General features: G+C 39.2%; 1 protein-coding gene across 1 annotated transcript in view; it reads left to right on the top strand.

Annotated features, from left to right (window-relative positions):
- Positions 1 to 23,827, top strand: part of KDM3B (lysine (K)-specific demethylase 3B) — a 65,905-nt gene that overhangs the window by 12,783 nt on the left and 29,295 nt on the right. Inside the window, exons 2-9 of the mRNA XM_008572805.1 lie at positions 4,613 to 4,780; positions 6,253 to 6,366; positions 7,696 to 7,801; positions 9,723 to 9,847; positions 12,315 to 12,389; positions 14,964 to 15,563; positions 19,102 to 20,350; positions 21,248 to 21,449. Of these exons, the coding sequence (XP_008571027.1) occupies positions 4,613 to 4,780; positions 6,253 to 6,366; positions 7,696 to 7,801; positions 9,723 to 9,847; positions 12,315 to 12,389; positions 14,964 to 15,563; positions 19,102 to 20,350; positions 21,248 to 21,449 (2,639 nt within the window). The remainder of the gene's footprint in view (positions 1 to 4,612; positions 4,781 to 6,252; positions 6,367 to 7,695; positions 7,802 to 9,722; positions 9,848 to 12,314; positions 12,390 to 14,963; positions 15,564 to 19,101; positions 20,351 to 21,247; positions 21,450 to 23,827) is intronic.

The raw sequence follows: 23,827 nt of genomic DNA, 5'->3' as shown, positions 1-23,827 counted from the left end.
ATCCTTGGGTTCTAACTGTAGCATGTATAGTACTATTTGCTAGTTTTACTCTAATAGTAGAAATTTAGTTAAACTTTTAAAAAATCATCTCAAACTGTTTCAGTGCTGTACTGTTCAGATAATCAACCTCTCTTCGTCATCTCTGACTCAGTCCAAACTCTACCATTGATTTTTGTTAGTTTGTATTGTGTCCATTCTTCCTGTTTTGCAGGCTGACCACTACCATTTTAAGGGTATGTGTTCTATGTACTTTGATTTGAGTGGTTCTTTACTTTTAAGTTCTGACTCCTTCCATTTCTCCACCTGGGAATGGGAGTACAGAGCTAGGGCCAGAAGTAAGCCTTACTGTTGGGAGAATATGTTTACATTTATCCACATTGCGTAGTGCTCTCAAAACAAATTCATGTAATTAACTTGGAGCTGTTTCTTTTTTCTTTTTTTTTTTTTTAAAGATGACCAGTAAGGGGATCTTAACCCTTGACTTGGTGGTGTCAGCACCACGCTCTCCCTCGTGAGCGAACCAGCCATCCCTATATAGGGATCTGAACCTGTGGCCTTGGTGTTATCAGCACCACACTCTCCCGAGTGAGCCACGGGCCTTGGAGCTGTTTCTTGATCCCAGATGTATAGTACATGGTTGTTGTCAAGTTAAACACTTTATTCCATATCCTTTGCCCAGGCAGATTTAGAGATAATTGCCCTTAAATTAGGTGAAATCTGGCTCCAAAATATTTCAGCTTTTTCCTGATGTTTTTAGATATGTAATGATAGGATTCTTGAGTGTTAAACTTTTTTGCATGTTCAAGATCTTATGTACAAAGAATTAGCACAGTGACTAATTTAGTGTTGTTCTTGTATTTGTGTGTTGGTGTGACTTAGAATTTAATTACTCCTATGTTGATTTTTAAAGTGGTTGGCAGGTTAGGGCCGGCCTGTGGCTCACTCGGGAGAGCGTGGTGCTGACAACACCAAGTCAAGGGTTACGATCCCCTTACCGGTCGTTTTTAAAAAATAAAGGGCCGGCCCCATGGCTCACTCGGGCGAGTGTGGTGCTGGCAGCGCTGAGGCCGCGGGTTCAGATCTTATACAGGGATGACCTGTGTGCTCACTGGCTGAGCGTGGTGCGGGCCGCACCATGCCAAGGGTTGTGATCCCCTTACTGGTCAAAAAAAAAAGAAAAAGTGGTTGGCAGGTTAGAACTACAGCATGTCTTCTAGCCATTAGTCATCATAGAGCCTCAGCCTCTGGTTTTCTAAGTGACGCCTAGTCACTCAGGGTCAGATCCAGCCTGGGCATTGAACACTACATGTTGCTTTTCATGGCTTACAAGGTCTTATCTGTTCTTTAGCCCTCTCCTCTTCCTCTTCCTGACATCAGTTTATCTTTGTAATGGCATCACTTCTCCTAGCCCCTGGTTCAAAATCAAAGTCATTTTTAAATTCTCCCATATTCTCCTATATCCAGCCAGTGATTGAGCTTTGTAATAGGGTTCATGGATTCTCATAAGCACAAGTTGCTTCCTTCCTAGTCTCACTGCTCTCACCCTAGGTCATGTAGGAACACACACACACATACTGCAATCTTTTAATGGCAATTGTGTACACACACACACACGAACACACCCCTCCCATTGGCAGCTGGATGAAGCCCAAATTTTATTATCCCAGTGTTCAAGGTCTTCCACATTGACCCCCAGTCTTTTTAGCCTCATTTTCCACTTCTTCCCCACAGTGTGCTATAGTTCCTGGCCATCCTAGACCTTGACTGGGGCTTTTGTTCGCCTTTGCACACCTGATGATCTTTTCTGCTTCTGAATACCTACCATACTTTATTTTACTCCATTTCTATTATCTTATGGCATATTATTGCCCAAATAGTGCTTTACAGTTGACCAAAGTGCTTTTGAATCTGTTAGTTTATTTAATTTTTACAACCAGTCTATGAGGTACGTAAGATAGGTATGTCATATCACAAGAGAGGAAACCAAGACTTGAGGGAAGAGGGAGTTGCCCAAGTCTTACAACTGATAGAGAGTAAAACTAAAACTTCAATCCAAGCTGCCTGGAACATAAACCCCAAGTTTTGTTCATTATGCTATTATTACCTTTCTTGGTGCCCAAGCCTGCACTTAAATGTGAGTTTGAATACATGTCTCTCTCTTCGGTTGCCTGAAAGTTACTTGAAGGCAGGGACTATGTCTTATTCCCCTACAACATGTGTGTATGTGTATGTATATATGAACCCATTCATATATTAAATATAGTCCAGTTCAGTGTTTTCTTTCTCTGTAAAAATATGCTTTCCATCTCTGAGCCTTGCTTCTCCATCGTGTTTTTTTAAGTGTAGAAATGAAGCTTACTTGGTGTATTATAGTATTTTTTTTTTTTTTTTTTTTTTAAAGATGACCGGTAAGGGGATCTTAACCCTTGACCTGGTGCTGTCAGCCCCACGCTCAGCCAGTGAGCGAACCGGCCATCCCTATGTGGGATCCGAACCCGGGGCCTTGGTGCTATCAGCACCGCACTCTGAGCCTTGCTTCTCCATCGTGTTTTTTTAAGTGTAGAAATGAAGCTTACTTGGGGTATTATAGTATTTTTTTTTTTTTTTTTTAAAGATGACCGGTAAGGGGATCTTAACCCTTGACCTGGTGCTGTCAGCCCCACGCTCAGCCAGTGAGCGAACCGGCCATCCCTATGTGGGATCCGAACCCGGGGCCTTGGTGCTATCAGCACCGCACTCCACCGAGTGAGCCACGGGCCGGCCCTATAGTATTGTTTTTTGTTTGTTTGGGTGGCTGGCCTGCAAGGGCATACCCTTGACCTTGGTATTATCAGCACTGTGCTCAATCGATTGAGCTAACCAGTCAGCCCAGTTACTTGGTATGTTATAAATAATAAATCTAGAACTTTATATAATAAAATTTTGGAGTAACTTTTGAGCAATGTACTTTAATTCTCAAGTGTTTACTGAATGTGAAGAGATTAAGCCTAATGTTTGGCTACTAAGTTATGGTTTCACACTTCTCAGGTATAAATATCCTAAATTTTTATATAAGTGTAAATATAATTTTTTGGTTGATTAGGTGAGAACATATATACCAACAAAAGCTATTGTGGATCCAGTAACTTTTTTTTTTTTTCAGTTTTTTATTGTGGTAAAATACACATAAACATTTTTTAACAATTTAATGTATTTGAATTTTATTCATTATGCCATCTATATATATTTGAAAAATAATAATTCATACATGTGCAAGACCTTCAGTATTCAGTCTACAAGAAATGCTTGGTGACCCTTGTACTTAAAGATCCTCCTGTAACTCCATAGTTGCCAGTTAGAAATCATGGCTCTGGGAATTCTGATACTATCCTACATCACTCAGTGTTGCCTTAGGAAGTCTCATGTGAGAAATTTCTTACAGCTCCAAGTGACTGGAAAACTTTGCTTCCCTGAGCAATTGCTGTATGTTTTCCCTTTCAACAGTGAAAACTATACAACTGTCCTTGTCTCCATTTTCACATGGGTCTTTGGAAAGCTCAGAGTGAAATATGTCAGTCAGTCATAGCAGCTGTATGAATCCTTATTGCCTGCCTAAGTTTTCCCTCTTTTCACTTTAATAGTGACTTCCTGTTATAGTTTGCTTGGCTTCGATGTCCTTTAGTTTATATTTTATCATTTTATTGCATGTGTTTCCCAAAAGCCAACTAAAAGTCTTGAAGGTGAAGTGGGTTAGAGATGAATAAATATTCTAGCCCTTCTTTTGTGACCAGCTGTATGTTAGGCACTGGACATACCTATTCTAAGTAGTGATTCCAGTAGGTATATGTCTTGATCTTTATGCTGTATTGAATCATGTTCACAAGTTAAAATTTATATAGAAAGCCAAATCTAACCATAATATTTATTAGAAAAAAGTAGTTTCAGTTAATAAGAATCGCTTTCAGAAACTCTTTAGGAGGGTATCTACTCAAGTATGTCTCAAGAAGTGGAGTATCTCTTCAGGGAGGAAGCAAAGCATTGTGACTATAGCATGCCTCAACCAGCAGATGTGAGATCACTGCTGGCAGTGGCACTTAAGAAATCTACACATAGGACTGGGAGGGCAACTATTTTTTTTAAGTGTTTATCCTTTTGAATTTTGTAACATGTGCATATATTACCTATTCAGAAAATTAGTAAAAGAAGTTCACATTAACTTTCAGTAGAAGTTAAAAAAATTTCTCTTTCTATTAGACTATGAGCTCTTTGAGACCAGGAAGTGTGCAGATTCTGTTGTATTTGTGAGCCTAGCACAGTACCTTATAGTAAGCCCTCAGCTAATGTGTGTAGATATGAATTGGAAACTAAGAGTTGCAAATTTCATTAAAAATTTAGCAAAAAAACCCTAAAAATTACTGAATAGCATGGATAACTATGTCCCCTTAACTCTGTTCCCACTTTTCAGACCAGCTTTCAAGTAGGATCAGTTTTAATTGACATCCATTAAAAGAACTTAAGAACAAGTTAGTAGAATTTCTATTAGTTGTTCAAAAGAGGAGGTTTGTGTTTGTTCATATAAGTGTGGAATTTTTCCAAATGTGGCGTTCAAACTGCTTTTTATCTCATTTTGCAGATCTTTGTAGAATTTGATGGCTGTAACTGGAAGCAACACTCCTGGGTTAAAGTTCATGCTGAAGAAGTTATTGTGCTTCTGTTGGAAGGGTCACTTGTATGGGCACCCCGGAAGGACCCAGTCCTTCTCCAGGGCACTCGAGTGTCAATTGCACAGTGGCCAGCTCTGGTGAGTGGCTTTTATTGAGTAGGAGCTTATTTGAGCTTTGTTCCTATACTATAACTATGGTATTTTCCCCAGTAGCTGAACTCTTTAGAATTCCCCAAAACTCTATGCTTTGCCTTTAACACATTTTTATTCTAAATTTACCAAAGCAAAAATTAGGAGAGAACTTTTCTCTTGTGTCCTCCAGAACTTTGTATATTAGATAATATTTGATACTTTTTTTCTCTAAGGAATTTTTTCATCTTTAGTCTTCTCATAACAAAGTTTTGAAACAATGTTTGTAATACTTAAAGTTTTTTGTTTTTGTTTTGGCAGTGGCTTGCCTGCACAGGGATCCAAACACTTGACCTTGGTGTTATAACACCTCACTCAAAGCAACTGAGCTAACCAGCCAGCCCTGAAGTTTTTTTGTTTGTTTTTGTTTTAAAGATGACCGGTAAGGGGATCTTAACCCTTGACTTGGTGTTGTCAGCACCATTCTCTCCAAGTGAGCTAACCGGCCATCCCTATATAGGATCTGAACCCGTGGCCTTGGTGTTATCAGCACCACACTCTCCCAAGTGAGCTGCTGGCCAGCCCCTTGAAGTTTCTTTTTAATTATCAAGTTTTGTGTCATGAAGTGAGACAAAACAGTGTTATAAAATTCTGAGAGTATCTGTTTGTTTCCATCTATCCTGTTAACTAAGTATAGGCATAAATAGTAACATTTTAAAAAAAATCTTAATTCTCCTGTAGCTAACTAAATTAAATAATATTCAAAACGAAGATTTTTTACCTAACAGTTGTAGATATTATCATTTTCTTTCTTTGTTTTTATGGGCACTTTCTAGTTGAACTTTTAGGAGAAGCTCTTTTATAAATGGGGTCTCAGCATGCCTTTACAGTCCATTTAGTTATGAAATAGTATATGAATTTACCCATTCCTATATGTACCACTGATTATTTTAGAAATCTCACAAAGATTTCAGGAGTTCTAGATGTGATAACAATGTAACTCTTTATTCTGGGAATTTACTAAAACTTAACCCTTTTATTATATTTATTTATTTATTATTATTATTATTATTTTCTTTAAAGATGACTGGTAAGGGGATCTTAACCCTTGACTTGGTATTATCAGCACTGCACTCTCCTGAGTGAGCCACAGGCCGGCCCAGCTTAACCCTTTTAAAGCCTGGCAAAAAGATTAGTCAGATCCCTAGGGAGAATGAGGAATTTCTTATTCCTTTTGTGCTTTTTAGCAATAAATAAGACTATTGACTTTCTACTTTATTTTGCATTCTATGATTATTTGAGGGGCAGATGCTGCGTTGGGAATGTTTCCAAGGACTTATGCTTTAGCTTACCTGTATTTACTGAGATGAAAGATATAATTAATAATAACGGATACTTTTTCTGAAGTTAGAGGTTTGATTGAATTGTTATTTATTTTCATTTCCAAGTTCTAATCAATTTCTTGTCATTGTACTTCACAGACTTTCACTCCCCTAGTAGATAAACTGGGTTTGGGTTCTGTGGTTCCAGTCGAATACCTTCTGGATCGAGAGCTTCGTTTCCTATCAGATGCTAATGGGTTGCATCTGTTCCAGGTATTTAACACTTGCTCTATTCCTGAGCCTATTTATCCCCTTGCTAATTTCTTTTTCTTTTTTGGAGAGGTGGCTGGTCTGGGACTAACTTCTTTGTTGATATAAATATGGGTATTTCCCCTTTTCTTTTAGCATTTCTTTTATTACTTCCTCCAATAAATTCCCCTGTGCCTTTTAAAGTTTTTCTGCTCCCTTGAAAAGTACATTTGGTGGCTGAGGCTTCTTTCGTCTTCTTCATTCCCCACCACACTTTAAAACCACCCAAGACTTAAAACCAAAATTCTAAGGGTCCCTTCAGAAGAGGTGACTTCTCTGAGGTGATGCTTCTGTAAATTGGGTCTGAGGGGGCCTATGCTTACCTTACTGGCAAGTGGCTGGGAGGAGTTTGGGCTGGTTCCAAACAGCATGAAATATTGAAGAACTTACTTATATCTTTAGTTACAAAGAAAAGGGATAAGTTAGTGTTTAAACAAATTAGCATCTGAATTGTAGTTTCAGAATTTAAGAATGGTACTATTTATTTTTCACTTGTAAGGGTTTCTGTCTGATGGTTAAAAATTAGGAAACTTCCAAAAAATAAAAATAATTTTTAAAAAAAAATTAGGAAACTACTGAGAGTTTTGCTGTCTTTTTAATTTTTTTTTCTTTTTACCATTCAAGCTTTATTAAAGGAAAAGAATCTGCCAGGCTGCTCTCAAAGTGACAGGCAGCCCAGGGCTGCCCTCAAAATGCAGGACAGCTGAGTTTTGCTGTCTTAATGAGACAGCTACAAGTGGTATTTCCTACACTGTGTTTTGTGAGATATTAATGATGATTTCTTTGCTGATATGTCTTTCTCACTCATTAGGCCTCACCTCCCTCTCAGCAACCTTGCTTTATTCATCTTTATAATCTTCATGCTTATATGAGATGGCACTCAGTAAATTTTGGTTAAATATCAAAATAAGCAAAAAGAGTTACATGGAATAAAATATTCTGTGGTCAAATAAGTATAAGAAACACTGGCCTGAACAGGTTTCTTTCCTTTATGACTTGTAGAGCCTTTAATATGCTATTGTATGTAGAAAGGTATAGTATATAATATTTCCTAATCCTGATTGATCCTAGCATCCTTAATTTTTTGCAGAGTATCTCAGAAGACTAGAGTTCTACAGACATTCTTTGGCAAAAAAAAAAAAAAGAAAATTTTTTTCTCTTGTTATCTGAGAGGATCGCACTAAATACCTATATTTATTGATATAGAGCACCTTAGGGTATGATTTTTCTCATCTGGTTAGATGTTATTGCTGTTCATTTTAATATTCAGTTTTCTTCTTTCATCTTTACCAGATGGGAACAGATAGCCAAAACCAAATTCTTTTGGAACATGCTGCACTGAGAGAAACAGTTAATGCTTTGATCAGTGACCAAAAGCTACAAGAGATATTCAGCCGAGGTAAGAACAGGTAGACTTTGTCCCTGAACTCTGAATCAGGTGAATGGTCAATGTTGAGTGATAGAGTGGGACACCACACCACTTTAAACGTTTGTACCTATCTTCTTTTTGTGGATAGTGTCAAGAATATCTCCAGTTAGCTGGATCTCTAGCATAGACTGGAAAAAGAGGATCTCACACAGACCAGTGTTTCCTCTTCATTCTACATTTCATAATACAGTTTTGATGCAAGTTTAGTTTTGTGGGGGTTTTTTTCCTTTCTTAGATATTTATTGAGGACTTACTAAACACAGTGTTAAGGCATTGGAGATATGGCCATGAGCTAGAACATCTTTGCTTTTGTTGAACTTACTATCAGCAAATTTCTCAAGAACTAAAGACTGTTAACACCAACAGATAACTTAGAATGCAAAGTATATTTATAAAACATGTCCATAGGCTCATTCAGATTAACAGCATATTATTTTTAAGAATAAAAAAAATTTATTAGCTTTCTAGTTCAGATATAGGTTTTGCCCAGGATTCTATACAAAGGGTAGACTATTGCTTCATTTATCCCTCCCTCCATGTTGTACCTCCATTCCCCTTCCTTTCTGAGCCTCACGGTAATCATTATTTTCAGTGATATAGTGTTGTTGGTTCTTTTTTGTCAAAATAAATCCAATGTAAAAGTAAGAAAATGGACCTATTGGGGAAGGAAGGTATTATTATTGGATGATGTTCAATAATCAAGGAGATGTATGGAAGAAAAAAGAATGTGAGGAAAAATTGGTACTAGAGAAGAAAAAAGCAGACATAATGAAAGGCGGAGATGTATATGAGTGTGTATAGAAAAATTAAGGAATTTTAATTATAGCTCCAAGAGAGAATAATCTAAAATTAGGCATGATTTAACTATAGTCTCAAATGTACAGCAATATGCAGGAAAGAGAGACTGTCTTGGAGGGCCAGCTGAAATTGCCGGGTAACACATTACCTGCTGATAAAGTAATATCTTTGAAACTCTGTGTTCCTAGGAAGAGAGGTGCTATATTTGTTCAGACTCTTGCTAGTGCAGAGGCTGGAAACCTCATAAAGTGAACTCTCCACCCACTGTTATTAAAAGTCAGATAGCAAAATGTAAAGGGTTATATATCACTCCTATGGTCATTTAACATAATAACACATTCAACTTAGTGTCCTCACTTTTTTTATGTACATGTCAGTATCTGAGTATTTTTCCATACTACCTGTAGGTGTTTTTTTTTGTTTGTTTTTTTTTTTTAAGTGTGTGGTTTTTTTGCTGGCCAGTACAGGGTTTGAAACCCAGACCTTGATTATATCAGTACTACTCTCTAATTGACTGAACTATCCAGGCAGCTCTAATCATAGTTTTTGATTTGTAAGTTTCCTTCTCTTCCTATATTACATTCATAATTGGAAGATTAAGAAACCTAGAATTCACCATCAAAAAGGGTAGTAGAAGGCTCAGGAGGTAGAACACCAGATTCCCATCCTGCTCCAAGTTTTAGCCCTTGGACTTTGGCAGAGGTGGAATTAGGGGCCTGGAAGATTTCTCTTATTTATTTATTTATTTATTTATTTATTTATTTATTTTTGCATCTGGCCAGTACAGGGATCAAACCCTGGACCTTGGTGTTATCAGCACCATGCTCTAACCAACTGGGCTAACCTGCCAGCCCTAGATTCTAAGGAATCTCCAAATAAGTGAAGAATTTACAAAGATCATTGGGGAAAATAATTTATGTTTTGTTTTTAAATTGTTAAGTGTGATGAATCTGGAATTACTCGTTTATTTAACTATAAAAGGGGACTGAAAATGCCAGATATTTACGTCATATAGTTTTCCTTCTGCTCTTAGAAACAATTATGAAATATAGCTTAGCCATAAATATTTAATACTGATTGATCTCTCCTGTAGGTCCCTACAGTGTTCAAGGTCACAGGGTCAAGGTATACCAGCCAGAGGGGGAAGAAGGGTGGCTCTATGGTGTTGTAAGCCATCAAGATTCCATCACCCGTCTTATGGAGGTGTCTGTAACTGAGGTGAGGTTTTGAGTTATTTCATCTAAAGTTCATCCATCCCCTTTCAGAGGATGGTGTAGAGAAGGCAAGCACTTTATTACCTATAAGGCACCTTGGGTTCCTTCCCTGGCTCGATCACTTAATGATTATATGACCCTGAGAAAAGCTGCTCAACTTTTTTTTTTTTTTCCCCCTTTTTGTCTAATTTTGTGACCGGTAACGGGATCACAACCCTCTGTGTCGCACCCGTACCGCAACCGGCAACGGGATCGCAACCCTCGGTGTTGCGCCCGCACCGCGCTCAACCAGTGAGCGGACAGGTCTCTATATGGGATCCGAACCCTCGGCGGGGAGGGCCACCGCGCTCCCAAGCGCCACACTCTACCGAGTGCGCCACCAGGCTGGCCCAGCTGCTCAACATTTTTAACCTCACTGTTCTCGTTTGTAAATTAGAGGTAATTATATAAACCCCCACTGACCTTACAGCACACTGATTTGGGGACTGGAAAAATGTATTTGGAAGTTCTTTGAAATCTGTAGAACAATATACAAATGTAAAGTGGCATTATAATTTTATCATATTCATAAAAGTCAGTAGTTCAAAAACTAGTCAGTTAGCATTTACTTCTGTAATAATTCTGATACCACCCACTACTGGAGGCTGAAGAAAATGAATTGTTCCTAATGAAATAAACAGAAAGAACATAATATTCAGTGATACCTGGAGAATTGTTTAGGAAAAACAGTAGACGAGTGTTTTGAGGCAAAGAAATATGTATTTATTACATCTTTTGGGGGGGTGGGGGGGTGGCTGGCTGGTATGGGGATCTGAACCCTTGAGCTAGGTATTATCAGTACCACCTCTAACCAAGTAAGCTAACCGGCCAGCCCTATTTATAATATATTTGTGTTGTTTTTTTTTTTTTTTCTTCCTGCTGTGACATCTTTTAATTGGTTTAAGACTTGCCCTTAGCAGTCACATATAAGGGTACTCCAAAAAGTTCATGGAGGTCCAGCCCGTGGCTCACTCTGGAGAGTGTAGTGCTGATAATACCAAGACCATGGGTTCAGATCCCATGTAGGGATGGCCGGTTAGCTCACTGGGTGAGCATGGTGCTGACAACACCAAGTCAAGGGTTAAGATCCCCTTACCGGTCATCTTTAAAAAAAAAAAAAAGTTCATGGAAAAATAGAATTTAAAAATAATACAAATTGGGCCGGCCCCGTGGCTCACTCGGGGGAGTGCGGTGCTGACAACACCAAGGCCACGGGTTCGGATCCTATATAGGGATGGCCGGTTAGCTCACTGGCTGAGCGTGGTGCTGACAACACCAAGTCAAGGGTTAAGATCCCCTTACCGGTCATCTTTTAAAAAAATAAATAAATAAATAATAATAATAATAATACAAATCTTTTCATGAACTTTTTGAAGACCCTTGTATATTGTAAACATAATGTGCTTTTATTTATTTGTCTTTATTAAGTTTTTAAAAAATTAAGATAATAAATTTTCATTTAAAAATTTCATGTATTCCATTCCACAGTCTTCCAATTTTTTTTTTTCTTTTGGTGGCTGGCCAGTACAGGGATTGAACCCTTGAATATGGTGTTATCAGCACCGTGCTCTAACCAATTGAGCTAACGGGCCAGCCCTCTTCCAAATATTTTCTATGTGTATATGTATGTGTATGTATATATAATAATATTTATATATTATGTATTTATATGATATATAATTATATGTCACACCTTAGCAACAAATGGGATTGTATGATACAGATGGTTATATATAATTTACCTTTTTTACTTAATTCTATATAATGATCATCTTTATATGTAAGTATAGAGATCTGCCTTGTCCTTTTAAAATAGATGCATGCTGTTCCACTGAATGGATGTATCATAACTAATTTAATCTAAAATGTATGGACATTTAAGTCATTGCCAGTATTTTTACTAATACAAATAATGCCACAGTGATATCCTTGAATATCCTTTCACATTATTTGTTAGAATAAATTCCTAAGTTATAATTGCTAGGTCAAAGGATATGTACAATAAATTTGACACTTTCTATCAAATTGCCCCCACCCCTGAAGTTTTCATTCTTTAAGACTAGAGTAATTTTTTCATGATTGTTGGTTCTGAAGGTTTCTGGTTTCGTAATATACAGAATAGGAAGGCTTTTGAGATGTAGAATTTGAAATTAACATCCCTAAAATACACACTTGGGCATTGAACTCAATTCTCTCATTCATTTATTTAACAAATATTTGAATGCTTACTATGTTCCAGACCTTGTTTCAGATGTTGTAGCAGTGAATGAGACAGTAGAGATCTCTGGGAGCTTTCCTCCTAGAAGGGGAATAGAAACAATAAATAGGTAATTACATAGATTAGGAAAATACATAATGATTTCTTGGTGAACAAGGCATTAAATATCTTTTTCCCTTTTTTCATATTTTCTATTGTCCGGCTCCTACCGTAGAGTGGTGAGATCAAGTCGGTAGATCCCAGACTAATCCATGTGATGCTGATGGATAACTCGACGCCTCAGAGTGAGGTATAGTAATGGACAGAATCTCTGAGCAAACTCATGAGTTCACATTATCTTCTTATGTAGATTTCTTATATGTGTCTTTTCCATGGATGCCCTTTGGGTTATTCAGCTCTGGCCACTGTATATTTTTTGTACTTTCCACAGTCTGTCTGGTTAAGGGAAGATAGGGTCAAGAAAGAGACCTAGTTTGAGCAAACCCCTTTAATCATGGCTATGTTCCTTAGTTTTTTTAAAATCCAAGAACTATTTCTTCTTATATTCTCTCAGGACAGGTATATTTGAAAGACACAGTTGACAGTTAAAACTGCAATAAACAGTATTAATATTCATGACCTACTCAGTAACAAGAAATGAAGGAGAGACCACATTTTTTTTTTTTCCATTAGGTGGCAGTGAGCTCCAAGGGAGTCTGAAATTCTGTATTCCCAAGTAGAATCAAATCATACAGATGCCTAATTCTGTGCTTAGCACACAGTGGATTACTCCATAATTATTTTGAACCAGGCTAACTCTTGGTTCTTAATATTATTATATTATGATTTATTATATATATAATTATTATAGCCAAAGAAAAGATAAATCTCTGCTCGAACCAGTCAAGGAATCCTGTGTGAATTTCCTTTAACAGGCCAGCTGTCCACATATTCCTCATAGTGTCTTAGCACCTCTGTAATACTGCTGTCTTGGCCACTCCTGCTAAGTATATAGTCCTTCCTCATTTTCTTTATACAGTCATTCTTGATTTTGTAAAACAAGATCAGAGTAGGAAAAGAAGAATCAGGGCTAAATTTAATACTTCTTTACTATGTATTATATTACCGTGACTAGGATACACCTCTTGACTATGCTTGCATGGCTAAGAACACCTGTTACTTTGATGGTGTATTGGGCCCCTTTTTTATTCATTTCCTTCATTAAGCACCTATTGTATGCCAGGTACTGTTCAGCTGGCAAAATAAAACTGGTGAGTACTAGTCTCTGTGTCCTAAGCTACCTACTCGCATGTGAGTAGCTCACCGTAAGTAGGACATAACATGTAAGTTTTTGTTTAGGGAATGATAAGAGATGGCTGTGAGGCAGGCTCTGCAAGTTGGCTGTATGAGTTAGAGGAGGTATCTGTGGTTTTGAGTAGCAGATGTTGGTTCTTTTTGGCTTTGCCATGATGTGACTATCTTCCTAGCTAGCAAAGTATAATTATCATTGACAGTTCTGCCAAGTTCCATGATTACTTCATCTCCTTTAAGTGCGAGTATGAGTGAATGAGCAAGAAAGAAAGGACAGATTTCACTGATTGTACTTCTGTAGTTCACAACACTGAAAACTGGGGGGTGATAAGGGTTGAAGAAAGAAGAAAAAAGTTTTAAAAGAGGATCAAATGAAAATAATGCTTAGCAAACAGAAACAGTTTTTGAATGAAAGATTTGAAAACTTGGATATTATAGAAGTATGGGGGAAACAAATAAATCTTGAGCTTTGTTTAAGAGTTATAGAAGGAAATTGAGAGGAAAGATGGAAATGAAGGCAGCAAAAAACCAAAAATACAGAAACTAGAACTGGCAAGAAATATAAAATTTGAAAAAGTTTCCATTATAACAACTATGATAATAATTACAATAAAGATATAGATCTGCAAAGATCTGTGACTATTCAAGGGCAGAAAGAGATTGAGTTGACAAATATTAATGGCTAAATAATGCCATGTCAGTAGCTTATTAACCCCAATACCCATTTCTGAATAGAGCTATCCGAAAGTTATCTGAATAAAGCTAAAACAGATATCTTTTTTGTGGTGGTATACCAACCTAAAAATGTTCCAGATGTAAGTCCATGCTGCATAAAGATTGCTCAAGAGAATGTTAGCTGCATGCCCATCTCCCCTCATCATTCTCAGAGGAGGAATTTATATGGAGATAGGAATTGCGCCTTCTAATCCTGTGTCTTTTTTGTTGTCTGGCCTCTCAATAATTACTAAAAGAGATAAGAGATGTGGCTGTTCGTGCTTTTTCCCTTTCCTTTGTCTAATGCTTTGAAGTAAGGCCCTTTCCTTTGTCTAATGCTTTGAAATAAGGCCCAGAGTTTTTAAATAACCTTTCTGTCATGTTTTCTTTTCCTTTGGTCACAGACAAATGTTGGTTTTAGTGACTTCAGAGTAGAGAGATTTCATTTTTTAATACTTAAAATGCAAGTTTCTGTCAAACAGAGAGTAAATATGTAATAAAATGAGTTATTTCCTGATAGGGCAAATGAGTTCCCCTCCTAGTTTAACAGTCTATTTTGTAAAACAATTTCCACAACTTGTGAAAACCCTCTAAAAAGTTCATTTGAGGAAGTAGTGCATTTTAAGAGGTTTGCCAAGTGAGTTCATCTCTAGTAACTATTATCTTGAGTGTGTGTATAAATTGAGTCACAGGAAGATTGCAGCTTTTTGACAAAGGGAATGTCTTAGAGCTGGCATTGGAACTTTGCAATCTTTGCCTGCTTTTTCTGCTTCTAGAGTTGGGAAAGAGCTAATGGTTTGTGATTTTCACAGGATGGAAGGTCCCTTGTAATAAATCTTTTTTGAATTTTGTTTTGTAGGGGGGTACGTTAAAAGCAGTAAAATCTTCCAAAGGAAAGAAGAAGAGAGAGAGCATAGAGGGGAAAGATGGCCGGAGGAGGAAAAGTGCTTCGGACTCAGGGTGTGACCCTGCATCAAAGAAATTAAAAGGAGACAGGGGTGAAGTAGACAGTAATGGGAGCGATGGAGGTGAGGCAAGCCGAGGGCCCTGGAAAGGAGGGAATGCCAGTGGAGAGCCAGGGCTGGATCAGAAAGCCAAGCAGCCACCGTCTACATTTATTCCTCAGATTAACCGCAACATTCGCTTTGCCACTTACACCAAAGAAAACGGCAGGACTCTGGTGGTGCAGGATGAGCCTGTAGGTGGGGACACACCTGTACCTTTCACTCCATATTCTACAGCCACAGGTCAGACACCTTTGGCACCAGAGGTGGGTGGAGCTGAAAACAAAGAGGCAGGAAAAACACTGGAACAAGTTGGCCAGGGCATGGTGGCTTCAGCAGCTGTGGTCACTACCGCCAGCTCCACCCCAACCACGGTGAGGATCTCAGACACTGGCCTTGCTTCAGGGACTGGGCCAGAAAAACAGAAAGGCAGCCGGTCACAGGCCTCAGGAGAGGTGAGTTGCTGCTCGAGGGGCAGATATGCAAGATTTGGGTTCACTCTTTCATCCTCCTTTACTGTTAACACATTAAAAAGCATCTCAAATGCCCCGAGGAAGGAGTATTTCTGAGATGTGCTTAAATTGTACTTTATGGATAGGACTTTACTGCCATTGGGCAAATGTGTATGTTTTAATAACTTTATCAGCTCTTCAAAAGTCACCTGAACTATTGGGCTAATGAAAAACTGATTATACAACCAAATTTAATGAGATGTTAAAATAGATCTGGTGGGGAATCTTTTTAATTCGGTTATCTATTTAGTTCACATAGTGGTTTGAGCCTTCATCAGGCTTCTGAGAGGCAAGGTTAATGAATCACAGTGTTGCTAATAGTGAACACTGTAATTAAAACTATGTGTGCAAGCTACCATTACCCTGTTTTCAGTTCATCATTTTCATGATACTTTCTCTTGAGGCTGGGCTGCTTTCCATCATTTGATATAGTCATGAATACTTCCTTTTTCTCCCTAACTTCATCTTTTTAAGTCTTACCTAGAAAAATTGGTGGATTTAATCACAGTAGTATCTAGTTTACTCTGTTCTTTGTCTGATATTCATATATCATTGCTAAAATGGAATTTTTGTTAAATGTAAGTTAACATCAAGTTAACTCCCCAATCCAAATTTGAAACAATATCAAAATCAGCTGTATAGTATTTTCGACTAATTCTGGTCACCAGAGTATGATTTATGGTGCTAATCTTTTTTTATTTTTTTTCTTCTTTCAAATGGGCTGCTAGCTAAGCTAGAATATGAAATACAAAGATGAAATGTTTAATGATTTTTGAAAATTGTAAGTAGGAACCTACTGTGTGCTAAGTACTATGTATTATAAGTAAAGAATTGAAATCCCTATTTGGAGGAGCTCGCGTTCTAAAATGGAATGATTTCAGGTATAATAACAATGCCAGATAAAACATGGCACATACATTTCATCTGATTTCTTCCTCCCCTTAGCAAATGCAACTTGTTAATCCTCAGTGTGCAGAAGGGGGAGGGAGATAGAATGGTTAGCTAGAAAAGGAGAAGGCCTGTAAATACAAATTTCATACTGTTCATCGTTTGTCCTGTTAGTTGACTAGCATTCCCCAGAGAATCAGGTGAGCATCTTATGTGAATTTCCAGTGTTTGTAAGTCATCATAGTACCTGAATTATTTAAAATCAGCTTCATGTCAGAGGCGGTGTGAGTGTATATGGGACTTACAAGATAGACCAAATTTTACATGCTACAAGAAGAGATCCACTGAATGCTGCTATTCTTGGAGTAGCAAAGCTGAATAGATGATATGTGGATTTGGAGGGTGTTTTCTTTCAAACAAATTGGAGAAATTTCTGTCATTTTAGTAATGGTTCAGCCTAGGTCTTCTCCTGGGATATGACTTACAAGTACAGAAATGAATGTTTTCATTACAATGCTTAATCTAAAATAGAGTCACAGCCACTGAGAAGCTTCTTGCCCTAAAAACTGAGTTGAAATCAGTCTGTCATTACTTTCTTATAAGAAAAGGATTTGGAATTTAATCATTTGAAGGAAAATGAAAGACCATCAAATTATTTTTCATTCATGTGTGTATTTATTTTTAAAGGGTAACTTTAGTAGTGAAACATGAGCTGCCTATGCCAGTTCCTTGCAGTCCTACAGGTGTCAAGGCTCCTGGCCAAATCCTACTAATGAAACCACAACAAAACCTTAGGGCTGTGTCTGTCTATTCTCTTCTTCTCTTGTGGAGAGGGGGTTTAAGTCAATGCTAGTTATTTAGTGGGAAGAAAAAGAAGAAAGAAAATGAGCTTTTAATTTTTTAACTCTAAAATGCCCTGAAGCAATCTCTGTGGCAGGTGTCAATTGGAGCCACGCAGTAAGTGGCCTGCCTGGTTCTTGTGCCTCTTGTATTCTCAAGAAAAGCCCAATATTGACTGCTCTTGCATGTTTAAAGAGTAGATTAAATAAATGGAAATTCACCCTTTTCTAAAAACAGCCACCCTTTTGTTTATCTGGAATAGTGTTTTTAAATTGTGGTGAAATACACATAACATAAAATTTCCCATTTTAGCCATTTAAAAATGTACAATTCTATGGCATTTACTACATTCACAATATTGTAAAACCATCGCCACTATCCTATCTAGTTCCAGAAATTTTCATCACCCTAAAAGGAAATACAATATTCGTTAAGGAGTCATGGAATAATTTTTATTTCCAATGTTTTAAAGTAAATGTTTAGGGATATCCTTTACTACTTCAAGGTTAATGTTTTTAGTTTTCTATGGTTTGCAAGTCAAGTACCAGAACCTGGGTTTTATTAGATTAACAAATGTTAAGTAAGAGACTTTTACCTACCTATTGCTGTCTCTGTGTATGCACATGGGTGCATATTATATATGAAAATGTCCCCACCCTTCTTGATCCACTCAATCATTCACATTGCAGAAGTTAACATTTTCTAAGTAAAAAGAAGGAAAGGAAAGTGTTTTATCATTTCATTCTTCAGTTTGCTGTGCTGAATGTTTTTTTTTTTTTTCCCCTTTTTGTCTTTTTTATTGACCGGTAACGGGATCGCAACCCTCGGTGTCGCGCCCACACCGCGCTCAGCCAGTGAGCGGGAACCGGTCTCCACATGGGATCTGAACCCTCAGTGGGAGCGCCGCCGCGCTCCCAAGCGGCGCACTCTCCAGTGCGCCACCAGGCCGGCCCTATGCTGAATGTTTTTGTTTGGTATATATTGTAGTATATACATTTTCCCTCCCTGGAGCCTAGGTCCATGTTAGATCTTAATTATAACAAAAGGTCTTAATAAATAGTTTGCTTTCTTTAAGAATTTAGCTTTTTTAATTGAAACAGGTGTTTAATAATTGAAACAGATATTCAGTTTTTAGACTGATTTGAATCCATAAATAGATGGCCAAATTCCAGAAGATGGCCACTCCATCTTGTGGAGTTTCAGATTAATAAAGAGAATACTTTTATTTAATGTACAGTGGACTTCTCATGGAGTGAAGTCACTTTTTGTAAAATGAGCAGTTTGCAATAGCTTAAGTACATCAAAACTTTAACAATAGCTCTTAGGGTCATTGAGGTAGATTAATATTACAGGCGTTACTAGGTATATTTAAAAGTAAAAGCTGGTATCTTTTCAGGAACCCTTTTCCTCAGTTTCCTAGTGGAGTTTCTCCACTTCCAAATAGATACTAAGAAGACTACATGGCCTCCTATCACTATGACAGTCGACTGGATGATACCCAAGGGAGTGGCAAGATGAATAACATCCCACTGTCTCTGGCTCAACTTGCTAAAGATGCCCTCTGTGTGTCTGTGTCAGGATTCTTCCCCAATGCTTGTGAAATCCAATTATTAGAGCAGAACCATGGAATTGTAGGAAAGAAAAGTTAATTGACCCGCAAGAAATGTTGATCTAGTGATAGGTAGCTCCAAGAAAGAGATATTAGGTTGTCGTGAGAAGCCAGCATTACTAACTCATGCTATCTTCCTTTCAGAATTCAAGAAATTCTATTCTGGCCTCTTCTGGATTTGGAGCACCTCTCCCAAGTTCATCGCAACCTTTGACTTTTGGAAGTGGAAGAAGCCAATCCAATGGGGTTCTAGCCACAGAGAAGAAACCTTTGGGCTTTTCTTTTGGCTGTAGCTCTGCACCAGAGTCTCAGAAAGACTCTGATCTCTCCAAAAACTTGTTTTTTCAATGCATGTCCCAAACTTTACCCACCAGTAACTACTTCACTACTGTTTCAGAGAGTTTGGCTGATGATTCCTCCAGTCGGGACTCATTTAAACAAAGCCTGGAGAGCCTGAGCTCAGGCTTGTGTAAAGGCAGATCCACTCTTGGAGCAGACACTAAGCCAGGCTCTAAAGCTGGCAGCTCTGTGGACCGGAAAGTGCCTGCAGAGTCCATGCCCACCCTCACTCCAGCCTTCCCACGGAGCCTCTTAAATACCCGCACCCCAGAGAGTCATGAAAATCTATTTTTACAGCCCCCCAAACTGTCCCGAGAAGAGCCTTCTAACCCTTTCCTGGCATTTGTGGAGAAAGTTGAACATAGCCCTTTCAGCAGCTTTGCATCTCAGGCATCAGGTAGCTCTTCCTCTGCTACCACCATCACCTCCAAGGCAGTACCCAGCTGGCCCGAATCTCACTCCTCTGCAGATTCGGCAACTTTAGCGAAGAAAAAAACCCTCTTCATTACAACTGACTCCTCCAAGCTGGTGTCTGGTGTTCTGGGCTCAGCTCTTACTACCGGAGGCCCAAGCCTCTCTGCCATGGGGAATGGCCGTTCCAGCTCACCCACCAGCAGCCTCACCCAGCCCATTGAGATGCCTACTCTCTCCTCCAGCCCCACAGAGGAGAGGCCAACTGTGGGGCCTGGGCAGCAGGACAATCCCCTCCTCAAAACCTTTAGTAACATCTTTGGCAGGCACTCAGGCAGCTTTCTGTCCTCCCCAGCAGATTTTTCACAGGAAAACAAAGCTCCTTTTGAAGCTGTGAAAAGGTTCTCACTGGATGAGCGAAGCTTGGCTTGTAGACAGGACTCGGACTCCAGCACCAACAGTGACCTGTCAGATTTGAGCGACTCTGAGGAGCAGCTGCAGGCCAAGACTGGCCTAAAGGGGATTCCAGAGCACCTGATGGGGAAGCTGGGTCCCAATGGGGAGCGCAGTGCTGAGCTGTTGCTGGGCAAAGGCAAAGGGAAGCAGGCCCCCAAGGGCCGGCCTCGGACCGCCCCTCTGAAAGGTGATCCTGCTGGGGCTATACATGGGCTTTGCTCTGGCACTAGACTCGAATTCCTGTTGTGCTCTTGTGTAGCAGAGGCCCTCACTTTGATGAAAACTTCTATGAAGTACAGAGCCAAAAGGGCCTGACAGAGGTCCCTTATCAGACCTGGTACAGGGCAGGATTGCATCTAAACTAGCACTGTAAGAAAGAGGGCTTTCTGTCCCATATGATGATAATCCCACAGAGGAGGACTCTTGATCTTCCTTGGCAGTCTGTTATTTTTGGTCAGGAACTGTTTCCTTGTGTTTCTTTCATCCCTTTCTACTTTAGTTTGGCTCATCCTCTTTAATGTACTTCACGGGAGTTAACTGAGAACTGGTCTCCATTCCCACACAGCAGCCTTTTATACATTTGATGAAGCAGACAATCACCCCTCAATTTAGCTCTTCTCTGAAACACGCATAACGATTTTAATACCTCTATCAAAATCCATTAACTTCTGTGGTGTGAGGTTATGGTCCAGAAGTGTGTAAGAAAAAGTCTAGCGGTGAAAGTAGCTGTTTCATTAGGAATTGGTATCCTATGGGAGCTGAAAAGGCCTTAATTAACAGAATAGCCATATCCTGAGGGGTTAGAGGCAGGTGATGGCTACCTTCTGCCTTCATGGGTTTTTCACATCTGTGCTTAAGAGTTGTTTCACTGTAATGGGGCACTTTGCACAAGTTCTCCATGGTCCTTATCTTCTAGTTGAAGCCTCTTTGTTCCCTGATTTCCCCTTTTGTCAAAGATGTACCTAATGGGTACATGCCCAAGTAGTGCAAGGAGGAGCAGCCCAGGTCAGGAAAAATGTCTGTCCCCAAGAGCATCATATTTATACCTCTCATAACAACCTTTTTTCTTCCTCCCTTGCCACAGTTGGCCAGTCCGTGCTGAAAGATGTGAGCAAAGTGAAGAAGCTGAAGCAGTCTGGAGAGCCCTTCCTGCAGGATGGGTCATGCATCAACGTGGCACCTCACCTGCACAAGTGTCGTGAGTGTCGCCTGGAGCGGTATCGGAAGTTTAAGGAACAGGAGCAAGATGATTCTACTGTAGCCTGCCGCTTCTTTCACTTCCGGAGGTACCCATACTTCTCTCTGCCTCCTTTCGCAGGTTTCGTGAGTGACATATAACCCCCACTCTTTCTCTGAATCTGTAAACATGTCTCACCATCTTGCTGCTCACTTTCTTTAACCTCTTTGCCCTCAGGGTCTTTGCTGAGGCTCTGTCATAGTAGTGACTTAGTGGTTTGGATTGTAAAATGACATGTGGTTTTGTCCTTGGAGAATTGAAGCTTTGGAGTCTTAGCTGCGGCCTGGCCCTGTGCTATTCCCTGAGTTATTCTTAACTCGGGTTCTATTTGAAACCAGTGGTGTAAGCAGCAGAACTCCATTTTATATCATGGATCTGCCTGCCACTTACTCCTCTTCAGTGCTAGAGTAACTTGAGTCATGTTAGAGAAGGAGAAGTACTTTTGGGAGTCAATGTGATGCATCTTTGAAATAGATAACTGATGAAAATCCTGGGACTATCCCCTGCTTTTAACAAACAACAGCAATTTAGTTACTCTTCTGCTGCTTGATAAACTTAGGAGTTTCTTTGAGATGATCTTTCAAGAATCTTTAATTTTTAAAATAAAGAAATCCAAATAGGTGATTCAGCAAATATTTATTGACTTTATCTAGCCATTGTTCTGGGCATTGAAGATTCAGCAATGAACAAAACATCAAATTCCAACCCTCAGAAAGTTTGAGGAGGAGTTGTGGAGGCAGACAATAAATTAGAAAAATAGAAGTTAAATAAATGGTATTTCAGCTGGTAATAAGTATGAGAAAAATAAAAGAAAGAGGATTTAAGGGGTGGCTAGAGAGGCTATAATTTTAAATAGGATTATGTGAGAAAGTGGTATTTGAGGAACTACCTGCAAGAGGTGAAGGAGTAAGCCACATGGTTATCTGGGAGACAAGTATTCCAGACAAGAGCTACCATTCTGAACCTGGTCTCTTCCTGGTGTGTCCATAGAGCTAGGGTAGATAAAATAGAGTGAACAAGGGGAGAAAGAGAGTTGAGGTCAAAGGAGTTAATGATGGGTCCAGATTTTAAAGGGCCACTCCAAGAGCCTTAGATTTTACTCTGAGTGAGAAGTCATTGGAGGTTTTGAGCTGATGAGTGACAGTGATTAATGTTTTAAAAGACTACTTTGACTACTTTCTTGAGAATAGATTATATGGAAGCAAGGGCAGAAACAGAAAGAAGCTAGGAGACTGTTGGAATTATCCAGGTGAGAAACATGCTGGCTTAGACTTGGGGGGGATAAGTGGTTGGATTCTGGATATATTTTGAAGGTAGATTGCCGTAATTTTCTGATGGATTTGATGTAGAGTATGAAAGGAAGGAGTTAAGGGTGATTTTATGAATTTGGCCTGAAAACTGAAAAAATGGGATTGCCATTTACTGATACGATTTCTCAGGGAAAATCAGGTTGGGGAGGAAAACGGGGAGTTTTAATTTGGGCATGTTAAATTTGGGGTGCCTGTTAGATTTCCAGATGGAGATATTGAGAGGGCAGCTTATACAACTCTAGACTTAAGGGAAGAGGTTGCACCTGGAGATAGGAATTTGGATATCACTAGGTATTTAAAGCCATGATTCTAACTGAGATCAAATCAGTCAGAATGAACATAAAGAAGAGGAGCAGTTCAAAGTTTGAGTTCTGGCACTCTTCAACGATTAGAGATAGGAAAGGTGAGAAGGAACTAGTAAAAGAGACTGAGAAAGAACAGCCAGTGAGTTAGTAGGAAAACTAGGGAATGAGGTATCCTGGAAGACAACTGAAGGAAGTATTTCCAGGAAGAAATAACACTGTGTCAAATGCTGCTGACAGGCCATGTGAGATAAGGACAGGAAGTAGTGACCATTTGATTTAGCAAGATGTAATGGCCCTGTCAAAAATAGTTTTGGTAGGGCCGACCCGGTGGCGCACTGGAAAGTGCGCCGCTTGGGAGCATGGCGGCGCTCCTGCCGAGGGTTCGGATCCCATGTGGTGACCGGTTCCCGCTCACTGGCTGAGCGTGGCGCGGGCGTGACACTGAGGGTTGCGATCCCGTTGCCGGTCCCCAGTACGGGCGCGACACCGAGGGTTGCAATCCCGTTACCGGCCAGTAAAAAAGACAAAAAGGAAAAAAAAATAGTTTTGGTAGATTGGTAGGGAGAATATCTCATTGTAGTGGATTAAGAGAAAATAAAAGGGGAAGGAATTGACAACAATGAGTATGGACAACTCTTTCAAGGAATGTTGTTCTAACAAGCAGATAAATGGAAGAAGATGGGTTGAGAGGATTTTTGTGATAGAAGTTGTAGCAAATTTAAATGCTGACAAGAAAGATTTGGTAGAGAGGAAAACAGATGATGTAGAAAAGAGGAGAGAATGAGGGGGAATGCCTTTGAATTGGGGGAAAG

Source organism: Galeopterus variegatus, unplaced genomic scaffold, assembly GCF_000696425.1.
Source record: "Galeopterus variegatus unplaced genomic scaffold, G_variegatus-3.0.2 Scaffold836, whole genome shotgun sequence".
NCBI lineage: Eukaryota > Metazoa > Chordata > Mammalia > Dermoptera > Cynocephalidae > Galeopterus > Galeopterus variegatus.
The sequence above is the reverse complement of the archived record's forward strand: the minus strand, read 5'-3'. Positions and strand labels throughout refer to the sequence as shown.